The sequence below is a fragment of the Hylobates moloch genome, unplaced genomic scaffold, assembly GCF_009828535.3.
Source record: "Hylobates moloch isolate HMO894 unplaced genomic scaffold, HMol_V3 SCAFFOLD_36, whole genome shotgun sequence".
In the NCBI taxonomy this organism is placed as follows: Eukaryota; Metazoa; Chordata; class Mammalia; order Primates; family Hylobatidae; genus Hylobates; species Hylobates moloch.
The window spans coordinates 561,063-573,289 of NW_026652311.1; the positions used below are offsets into that span (position 1 = coordinate 561,063).

Genomic DNA, 12,227 nt, shown 5'->3' on the forward strand with positions numbered 1-12,227 from the left:
TCAGGTGGTCCACCTGCCTCGGCCTCCTAAAGTGCTGGGATTACAGGCATGAGCCACCGCTCCTGGCCTAAAATAGGGATGTATCTCAGCTGCTGTACCTCAGGTAGGTGGTGGCATGATTGCGGTACTTAACCCTATCAGCCCACAAACCAGGTAATAATCCCCAAGGAAGAGGTGGGCACTGGTTGTCCACTCATGCCTTCTGACAAGAACAACAAAGCTCCAGCATCAAACCTTGCAGATGGGGTGACGATGGCTTGGAAGGTAACGCACTCCATCTCCCGATGACCCAAAAGCTGAGACATGACAGCTCTCAGGTAAAGTGGTTAAGTGGAGAGTTGGACTGTAAATGTGAAAAAGTTTTAGGACTACATTTGCCAACGTGTTTCACCTTTTCTTCCTCTTTTTGTGCACAAGAAATATATGATAAAAGTGTATGTCCAAACAAGTCTAAAATGACTCTTTCAATAACTAAAATAAAAACTCTAAGTGTTAAGAAGGCATGTGTCACCGTTTAAATGGCAGTGGTTTTTCTTTTTTAGTGGTACATAAAATAACTATTTGTCTTACAATCAATGGTGTCTAAGAGTAAATAAAAAGGATAACGAAATACTGTAGCAGCACCTACTAATGCAGCACTGACTCTCGTCCAGGCACTCTTCTGAGTGCTTTGCTGGTCTTCCTCACAGTAACCCCATGAAGTAGGCACAATTATTACCCCATTTTACAGATGAGGAAACTGAGCCACAAGTGAAGTCATTAGTAAGTGCTAGTAAGTGGCAGAGTCAAGATTCCAAGCCAGATCCTCTGGTTCCCAATACCTCGCTCCTACCCACCACACTACATTGCCTGCCTAGTGAACAGACCCGAAACATGTTGATGAGTGAAAAAGCATGGTGATTAACAGAGCATGTGGATACACCACCTCATGATCGATGGTGGAAGAACAAATACAAATCCTGGAACAGTGACTGTCTCTGGTGAGAGAAACAGGGAGACTGGAAGAATGGGGGACAAATATGGCAGGATCTGAGCTTTTTATAGTGTTTTCAATGACACTGATTTTCTAATGCCATACATAAATATTCTGTCTACTTAGAAAACACTTCACAAATTATAGCCATTAGATCTTGTTTTCCTCTTTGTAATCTGTTGATTGCACTAATGGTTTCTGTTCTCATCAGAAATCTCTTTCATGGTTTGTTTTGTTTTGTTTTGTTTTTAGAGACAGGTTCTCGCTGTGTTGCCTAAGCTATCCTCAAGCTCCTGGGCTCAAGGGATCCTCCCATCTCAGCCTCCTGAGTAGCTGTGACTACAGGCACATGCCACTGTGCCTGGCCTTCCATGGGTTTTTAATGCATGCAATAATCTGAATGAGAACAATCCAAGCAGGACAGAAAATTTTACAACAGGATTGAGTAAAAGGATGGTGTTAAACCTTAGATAACATGGCTCACCTGCAGTCAGTGAGAATGTTTTCTAGCAGCAGTGAATACTTTTGTGCACACTCAATGGAGCCCTGTCACGTGAACTGAGTGTGTCTAGACACATGTATGGGACCACTGTCCAAAGAGAATGCAAACTACAGTAATAAAGTCATCAGAGCTTGTCAAAGATGATGCACCAATGAAAAATAATTCCTAGAAACTCTTTTAATTAAACATTCAGCTGTCCACTAGAGCCATTTTTAAATATAAAATGCAGCCCTGTGGTCTTTTTCTTCCTGCCTCCCCTTGTTTTGCAATAGCTCAGGCAATTGAATTCTCATTGGTGATTAAAAAAAATTCATAAGACAGGGTACAGCTGGTTATGCCTCTAGCAAGATGTCAAATTCAGCTTGCACAAAATTAATTGCACCTAATTAAACCAGGGTCATTGGCGTTATTGTAAAGTGAGGCTATTTATTAGACAAAGAAAATTTCACAAATACCAATTTGCTTTTCTTTCAAGTTTGTGAAGGAGAAGAATTGCTTACATAATTAAATTTGTTTTGCCATTTTAATCTTGTTACTCCTCAAAAGATCCACTTCAAATCTTGCTTCACTTTTGAAATTGTGTAATATTTTTGAATACTGGAAGTAATCCTTGGAGGAGGGCATAAAAAATGATAGTTTTTCTTTCTTTTTTCTTTTTTTTTTTTTTTAAGATTACCCAGTGGCATTTCAAATAGTGTAAAAAAAAGAAGTCATCATTAGCTACCATTTGCAATGACACACACCTTGGAAATACTTATATGAAGGGTTTTTAAAGCAAATCTTTAGTATATATGTATGAGACTAATATGAAATGTTAAAGATATGTTGCATGTTATAAATAGGTTGCTACAGTATGCATCTATTATTTCAAGAAAAGATGCCACAGACAGGCAGTTTCACTGAGTTGGAACTAGACAACCTCTTTCCTCACTAACGCTGTGCAGATATAACCATTCTGCTTACTTCTTCCAGAAAATCACACAAAAATTATTACTGTTAGAGACAAAAGGATGATTGACTTTCTTGGCAAAATGATGCTGGTTCGACCTGTGATTCTGTGGCACATTGTATGTACAGATTCTCAGTTCCTCACTTTTAAAGTCCCTGTGAATCCTATTTCTTTGAAGCCTCTCTGGATTCACTGTTATTGGTCCAGTTGATAACAGCTCCCAGTTAGGGTGCCCCCCACTCCTTGCCCTCCAGCCCAAACACAACACGAGATGGCAGGTGTCCATTATTGGCCTTGTCTCAGCCATTTACCAATAAACCTATAAGGCCAAGAAAGAACTGAGTTTTGATTGGGTGATATTGGAATGGTTGAGTTAAGTAAACAGTAATCATTATTCAAAGCAGCCGCTCAGAAGTTCTCTGGGGAATTTCTGTTTTTCATAATATTCAGCCTTTGGAGAAAACGGTATAGCCTATTTTAGGTCACATCATCCCATTGCACACTTTATGAAAAAGACTGTATTTATATTTATATGTATGTAAATAAGATCTCTCTTGGGGTAAGGTAAGAAGAGAGGTAAGAATCAAATTTATTTCGTGGTTACTCTGAGAAAAGGTAAAAGGAGAAGGCAGAGAAAACTTCCTTCACAATGTTAGGTCAGGTTGTAATGTTTAAAAAATAAAAGATTTCCCAGATATCTATTAATAAAGACTACTCTATCTTGTGTTCCCACAGCAGCTAAGCCTGTTTCTATTCCTTTAATTACACTAAGCTATATAAGCTCATCATCTGAAACATAATGCTAACTGATAATTAGTTTGGCCAATGAAAACATATTTCATAGGAAAATATTATACTAGTAATAATAGAAAAAATGTTTCTTCAAGAATATGATTAACTCTAATATTTCTTAGACCTTATTTCAAAAATAGATAATTCATTTTTCTCATTTCATTTTAAGCTTTAAAAAACTTTTTACAGAAACACTTAGATAGAAAAAATGACAAAGATTATACAGTTTCAGTTTGTAAAGGGCTGATAATGTGTGGATTAGCAAATTTTGGAGAAAAAATGACACTCTCTCTACTTGCCACATTTCAGTATAAGTCAAATTTAATTAGTTGAGTTATGAAGCAACATCAAATATTATTTTGCTGCACTATTAGGCATGAAATGTCTTTATGGGATTATTGTAAGCCTAGCTTTCATTTAACAGCTTGTCACCCTTAAGAAGTGCTTTAGGAGATAGCAACATGTAGAAAAATTCAGCGGGGCTAAAACCCAACAGACAACTGAGAGGAACTCACGCTCACAGGAACAGTTGAAACTCCAGTCTGCCCAGACACTCATGTTACTTGATAATTTCTCACACACTGTGCATGGAGTTAGTTTTTACAGGCAAATATACAGCCTTTAAAGAAACATAAACAGAACTCCATTAGTTTGCCAAAGATCACACTCACCTCAGTAGGCCCTGCCTTTAAAAGTAAGCTTACCATTTAGGAATCCACTGCTTGGTCAATTAATTTTAAATCTCTAGCCTCATTTAAAATTGGGCATTGAGCTCTTCAGAGGAGTAAATTCATATCAGGTTTACCTGGTTTTAATCTTATTACTCCTCAAAAGATCCACTTAAAATCTTATTTCACTGTTGAAATTGTGTAATATTTTAGAATACTAGAGGTAATCCTTGGAGGAGGGCATAAAAAATGATAGGTTTTCTGTAAGTTACCTAATGGTTTTTCAAATACTATTAAGTGCTCTGGTACATTTTGGAGTACCATACTGGTGAACTCAATGTTCTGACACCCCTCAAGTACTTCTGTAAGTAAGAGCTAAGGTATTTCCAGTTCAATGAAGAATTTCAGGGATAGTGATGCAGTAGAAACAAATCCTAACAGGGATAGGGAGTATGGGTTACACAATTGAAACTGAACATTCTAAAGGCCTTTCTCCGACATTATTACTGATGAGGAGCATGACAGTCAGTCTTTGCAAACTTTAAATTTACAGGGAAAAAGTGATATTTCTTAGAAATATTTAGTCTCATTATTAACCATCTTTCTGAGAGAGATCCGAAACAGTCATCATGTTCTCAGAGGATGATCTCATCCCAGAATGTGGGGATGAAAGTATCAGAAAGAACAGGATATAAATAATCTTCCTTATGGTGAGTCAACAAGTGTAGCTTGTTATGAGCTACTGTGAAATACATTTGTGTTTAGATATCCGTGTCTCCGCAGGGGGCAGATGACTCAGTGATTTTCAAATTCTGCTCTGCCAGAAGAGTTTCAGGTAGGCTTCAGGGGCTTGTAGGGGAAGGATGGAGAGAGGTGCCAAAGGGCAGGCATGGAAAGGGGCAATTAGGATGGGGGACACATTTTCTGGGCAGAGGTATTCCAGTCTCTCCCCTTCAGTCCTCCCGAACCAAAGGAGGACTGCCAAACTGGGTTTCCACACAGGGTTTTATTCAACATATTTCTGCTATTAAAAATAGTGAAAACCTTCTAGTTAACCATGGCATATTGAGCACAAGTATCTACTCTCACTTCTGAAATCCTACTAAAATAATATTAAAGAAAAAAAAGAAGGTATAAATCTACATGGACAAAGAAAAAGGAAATGGAAACAACAGCACACAAGAGATTTTGATGAAATTTTAGAAGATAATATGCAGATGGGTGGGGAGTATTTGACTTAACTACCTCAATCTACCATGTGCCCATAGGGGAGGCTGGTAGAGGAAGCACACGCATTTCTACTGCAGAATCCTGGAAATGCTCAGATACAGATGAAAGTAGGGGAGTGAAGTAGGACTGAACACAAAGAAAGATTGATTTAACACCTGAAAGGACCCTCTTGCCCTGCTGTCTGCCCTGACCACCTGTGGCCTGGCAGAATCAGGAAATTTACTGTCTTAAGAGGTTGAGACTGGAGCATGCTCAGGCACAGCTGAGGTGGCAAAGAGGTGCTTTACTGAAATCAAGGAAATTAAGTAAAATTTTATATGCTACGGTTCGTATCTTTCCCCTGCTAGAGTCTTAAAACATAGGCAGCCAGGTTTAAAATGCCTCAAGATGAGGTTGGAGGGTTTCTCTCAGTTGCAATTCATAGCCCAAGAGAAAAGATCCCTAGATACTTTCAATTAGATGCATCCCAATGAAAGAGCTGTGTCCTTATTCGGCCATTCTATAGTGAAGTTCACCACTCATTTATTCAATAGATATTTAGTGATTATGTATTAGATACTATTTTAGGCAATGGTTACAGTGGTGAACAAAATAGAGACGAAGTCTTGCTCTCTTAGAGCTTATATGTTAGAGCTAGAGAAAGACAGAACAAAGTATATATACTACAATGTTAGGTAGTACTAAGCTCCCCCCACCGCCCCACAAAAACGAATCAGGGTAAGAAGATAAGCAGGATAAGACCGGACAAAGTGATGGGTACAAGAGGGTTTACTTTTAATAGGGTGGTCAGGGAAGGGCTCTCTAAGGAGATGATGCATGCCAAGTAGCCCCAACCATAGTTTATAAACAGCTTTTAGTATCTTATACTTAGTTACTGGTGGGCAGAAAGCAAAACAAATAAAAAGTAAACTCAAAAAAAGTCATGATGGACAAGAGAACATTTTAAACAACTTAATTAAAATTAATACTTTCAGTGAAATGAGAAAATATCATGCCAACAATTTTGAAAACAAACAAAATGACATATTCCTAGAAAAATACAACTCATCAGACTGATCTGAGGAAATAAAAAGTATGTATAATATTATAACCACTTAAGAAATGGAAGCTGTTGTTAAAGCAAATGCACAAAGTAAACACCAGGCCCAGAGAGAAATGAGTCCTACCAAACTTTATAGAAACAGATCATAAAAATATTATGTAAACTTTTCTTACACAATATGAAAGAGAATAGTTCCCAATCCATTTTTAAGCCAGCATAACCCTGATACTAAAACCAAGCAAAAATGTCAGAAGAATATAATAGATCCATGTCAATCATGAATATAAACCTAATAATCCTAAACAAAATGTTATAAATAAAATATGAATTTTATTTATAATTATTTACTCATATTTTATTTATAATATTAGTATCTGTAAAAATATAATACTCCAACAGTATCTGAAAAAGTAGAATACTCCCTAACCAGTTTAGGTTTAGACTGGGTATGCTAGCATGGTTTAATATTTTGAAAATCTATAAATGTAATTCATTAATTCATATAATAGAGTAACAGAGTGAAATTGTACTTTTTCTTCACCTCAACAGATGAAGAAAAAGCATGTGATAAAGTTAAACACCCATTCATGATAAAAATTCTTTGTAAGTTATAACTGGAAAGGAACATCATCTTAGATGATGTTAAAGAAAACAAAATTAACATCATCTCAAATGGGAAAACAGCAGAAACATTTCATTTGATATAAGAAATTAGCTAAGGATTCCAACTACCACTATTTCCAATCCTCACTGTATTAGGGTACCTAGCCAATCCAATAAGACAAAGAAAGAAACCAGAAGCATGAGAATTGAAAATGAATAAATAAAGCTGCCATTATTTGTAGATAATATCATTCTTTAAAAATCCCAGGGAATCTACAGACAACTTTATTAGAAATAATAGGAGAGTGGAGAAGTAATAGGAGCAATAACAAAGCAGTTGGATATAATACTAGTATACAAAGTAAATCACATTTCTGTTCACCAGCAGCAAATGAGAAAGCATTACTGAAGAGAATTTAAGACATCAGAATAGCAAGTATCTAGAAATAAATATAACAAAAGATGTGTAATATGTCTCAATGGGAAATTATAAAACCTTATTAAGAAATATCTAATAAGATCTAAATAAAGGGAGAGACAGACCATATTCATGGATAGAAAGACAATGAGAAAATGTAATGCTTCCTAAATTGGTCTATAGAATCAATGCAATTACAGTCAAAATTCCAAGACAGTATTTTGTTGAACTTGATTATATTATTTGAAGTTTATGTGGAGGAATAAAAAAAGCCGTAACAGGCAGCATACTTCTGAAGAAAAAGAATAACAAAAAGGACTTTCCTGTCCAGATATCAGGACTTGTTTTGAAGCTATTGTAATTAAGACTATAGTTTTGCTGTTGAGATAGAAACAATAATAAAATAGAACATATTTCCATTAACATACAGTATATATGGGAGTAGTCTATAAGATCAGTGAGTAAAAGAGGGATTGTTCAATAAATATGATTAAAAAATGGTCATTTACAAGGAAAACAATCAAATTTGACTTCTCCATATCATATCAAGAAATCAACTTTTGACTGATTGCAGACTTTTAAAAACTCAACACTTTTGACTCTTGGTAGGAAATCTAATGAATGTCTATTGGATCTTGGAGGAGAAGAAAATTTCTTACACAAGATACAGAAAGCCATTGACTAGAAAAGTTTGATAAAATTCAGTATAAAATTAACCTATAAAATTAAGAACTTATGGTCATAAAATACATATTAAAAAAGTGAAAAACAAGTTACAACCTGGGAAGTGATATATGCAATACATACAGTGTATTAAGGATTAGTATCATGACTGAAGAACTTCGATAAGTTGATGAGAAAAGCATAAGGAATCCAACAGCAATTTGGCATAGGACCCAAACAGATATTTCACAGAAGAGAAAACAAATACGGCTAATATACACAATAAAAATCATTTTACACCTATTCAATCCACAAAAACTTAAAAGGAATTGGCAATATCAAATGTTAGTAATGTTATGGATCCACAGGATCTCTGAAACATTGCTGGCAGGAGTATAACTTGTTGCAACCATGTTGGAAAACAGTTTGACATTATATTCTAAGTGTAAACAATCATGTATTTTCCTAGTAATTCCACTCCTAGGTATGCCCCAAAGAGAAACTCTTGCATATTTATAGCAGAAGACATATACAAGAATGTTGATACGTAGCATTGTTTACAAGAGCAAAACCTTTGAAACAATCCAATGCCCATTATCAGGAGAGTGGCCAAATAAATTGTGGCATATTCACACACTGGAATACAAATGCAGTACATGGGGAAAAGGAGGCAATTCTAATTTCAGGACAAAAAATAAAATTTCTCAAGTAACCATAGTTTACTACATGGTTCAGTGAGAATAATGCATAATCTTCACTTGATCTTAGCTAAAAGGCCGAGAAGCGATGAATAATGCATAATCTTAATAATGTAAACATTAAATAGCTATTAGACTCTAAATTGTGAAATTACTCTAAAGGAAGAATAGAAGAGATGACAGTCTTCGGGAGTGCTGTGAAAAAAGAGCTAAATCATATCTTTTTATAGTAGGTAGTCTGATGGTTAAAATAAAAACTAAGAAGATAAGCATTTTATTTAGAGATATGTAGGTAAATACCAGAAGAAACAGTTAAGGAGTAAAAAGTTATTTCTTCTGGAGAGTGGGACAAGGATAATATAAATATACCTGGAGTATACATATACACACACACACACACACAGATACACACACACACACATATATATGTATACATCCATATATACCTATGTATATACACAAATATATGGGTTATATATATATGTAAGTTACATATAGATTAACTAATATTAGCTAATATATATGTATGTTATATATAACCCTTATATATGTATATGCACACAGGTATATATATATGTGTGTGTGTGTGTATACATCAATCATTGATTTTCAAAACCAAAACCTCTCATTTGTAACATGGATATGACATTGCTGAACAGAGAGATTGGGCTTCTAAAAGAAGACATTTTGGCACTCTGGGAAATATTAGAGAGCAGTAGCAGAGATCTATAAGATGATATGGTCCAATGCTCTCATTTCACAAAAATGAAGAAAATGAGACATGGTAAAACTAAGTAAGTTGTTAAAGTTTCAAAATTAGAAGTGTACTAGGACTAATCCTCAGACCTCCAGGTTCCTAGGCCAAAGCGCCTTCTGCCACATCTGACTGGGAGGGGAAAGAGGTGCTCCTAAGGGAAAGGGGAGGGCTGACCATCCAGTTCTGGAGGGATGTGTAGGAACACAAAGGAATGTTCTGAGACAGAGCTGGCACCCAGCTGAGGAAGAGATGCTGGAACACTGTCTGGTGAAACTGGGCACTCTTGTCTTGATGTACTGATCTGCCTGCAGTGCCTCACATATAGGTGTATATGTGAGCATGTGTCTGCTTTCTGCTTTCTGAGTTTTGCTGATTTAGAGTCTCTCGGGATAAGATAGTAGTACAAACCTTACTGAAAGCCATATGGAATACAGATAGATATTTTAAAAATGCCTAGTTCCAGGCCTCACACGCAGACATGGAAGAAATATGTTGGTTAAATGGATGCATAAATACTATAATTTGTTTCCAACGCCTAGCTTAAGATGGTAAAACAACTGAGTATTTTAACAGAGTATATTTGCTTTTAGCCCAAAGGAAGACTGAGAGGAAACAGACATTTGGGGAGTGAGGGGAGACCATGAGAATGCTGATAGGTCATCAGTTACTATCATCTTAGTAAAAACATTCTACATGCTTTCATCACTTGGAATACCCGTATTTGTAATGCCTAATTTTTCAGACTGTCTATACTTTCACTAATCAAAGTAGCCTATGGAATGGCAGCATGAATATCACAGATGGGCTTCATAGAAATGGAGGATCTTGAGCCCCACCTAGATCTACTGAATCAGAGTCTTCATTTTAACAAAATCCCCAGATGATTCATAAGCACATTAAAGTTTGAGAAACTCTGGCCTATAGCACTGTTTTTTGGATAAAATTATAATTTAAATATCTTACTTGGAATTAGAAGCTACGCAAATGACCAATCATATCCTGAAATAAACTATGATAAAGAGCAATGATATCCTGAAATAAATTAAGATAAAGAAAAACCACCAGAAGGACAGGTTAAGAACTGTAATAAACATCGAATGATCAAAGCGGGAATTGTATTTCTCAGTTACGAGTATTTATTGCAATCAAATGTGTCAGGGGGGTGATTCTGGGTGATCTGGGACTGCTTAATGGGAAATTTGGTAGTCTGCCACATGTCTCTAATCATAAGTCAGCTTGCTTAGGAGTGTGGCTTGATTCCTCTATCAGTGTACAAAATCAGTATTGTGGCTAGAAAAAAAATGGAATATAAAAATCTGACCTCAAGTAGCTGGGAAATGAGCCAATAATAACAATAACAACAAAGGAACCGACAAACAAGTGGGGAAGGGTCTGTCTAAAACCCAAATAAAGATGGCAGTATTATGTGAGGGGGGAAAAAAAACTACAGAAGATTTAAGGGCTTTTTAAAATTAGAATAGTCAAGTGACAAAATCCACCGTGTACATATCAGAAATTCAACTCAAAAGAACACTCACCGGGAGGAAAGGCTTGGCTTCCCACTTTTGCTACAGCTGGTATAAATTCCTGGGCCATCATCAAAGAAGCTTCCAAGTGCCAACTTCTGTCTGATAGACTCTCTCTCATTTTTCTGTGCCTAAAATTTCAAGAAAATAAAAAACGCTGATAAGTGGGCAGATATAGCACAACCACAGGCAGTCTAACTTGCTAAGTTTCTTAGAACTGTAACATTAGATGAAAAACAAATAAATAGGCTGCAGCACAAGAGCATTCGAATTATTAAAAGCTGAAATTTTACCAGTCTCTTCTGGCTTGAATTTCAGTTCTTCAGAGCTCATTCTAATCTCTAGTCTAAGTAATCATCATCATGGTGCTAAATGATTTTCATGAGGATAGAACTAGATTATTTGTCACGTAATCTTTCTTCTTCTTACCTGCTAGGTATAGGTAAAGTAGTGGAGGGCAAGTACTTTCTCCTGAATCAAATCACTTTGATCCCAAATGTGCCCTTTCCCTGATCTTGTCTTCTCTCTGCTTTACATGTCCCTTTAGCCAGCCCATTTTCTCTATGGCAAGAACAGTAATTCACTTCACCAACATGCAGCCTCTGGGAGCTGGCAGATGCCACAATAAGGCCAGAAGAGAATTCAGGACAAGACAGACATAGCACCTGCCTCCATGCAGCTTACAGTCTTGTTGGGGACTGTTGTTTCCGTTCAACGGCTAGCCTCATCTCACCAGGTTTTAGAATGTGAGAAACCTTGACAATAATGTCTGGAATAGCTGGAGAATTCTAGTTGGGCCCATCTGTTTCATATTTTGAAGGGAGGTCAGGTCAGTGTGCATAGAAAAAGGATTTGGTAAACTACACTACTGTGATCATTTGGATATGTTTACAATGCTTGGCTTCTCATTAAATGCCCCATAAAAACTCACCATGCTGAACTTTGAAACCCTTTAAACAACAGGGGAGAAGATTAAAAATGATTTCCTTGGTAAAAAATGAAACTACTACAAAAAACAAACAACATGAGTCAAAAATCCTGGGCTAAGGATGAAATTTTAGTTTTGTGAGATGACAAAGGCTTTGAGAAGTACCATTTTATGCACTGAGCGAGGGGTTGAAGACCACACTGAGCAAATTATATTACAAAATGCAGGTCATGTGACTGGGTGTGGCTACTAAAGGCTTGGTGATGCCTTCACTCTCCCAGTAGGAGGTTCTGGAGCATCACTGTGTCACAATGACAAAAATGCACAGCCTATGGGAAGGGCGCAATGAAAATAATTTCATTCCCAAGTGAAGGACAGTATACGATAGGTTAAGGCTGCTCTGTCTAATATGGTAGTTACTAGTCTCATGTGGCTATTTGCATTTCAACTTAAGAATTAATTAATTAATATTAAAAAT

At 36.4% G+C, this 12,227-nt stretch overlaps 1 protein-coding gene across 6 annotated transcripts in view; it reads right to left on the reverse strand.

The window, feature by feature from the left end:
• LOC116463426 (schwannomin-interacting protein 1) overlaps positions 1-12,227 on the reverse strand; it is a 597,626-nt gene that overhangs the window by 19,973 nt on the left and 565,426 nt on the right. For 5 of the 6 annotated variants that reach the window (XM_032146522.2, XM_032146524.2, XM_032146523.2 and 2 more), the window contains one exon: positions 10,834-10,952. In XM_032146522.2, the coding sequence (XP_032002413.1) occupies positions 10,834-10,952 (119 nt within the window). Of the gene's footprint in view, positions 1-10,829; positions 10,953-12,227 lie in introns of those variants that run through there. The other variant, XM_058434637.1, reaches the window with a different exon arrangement.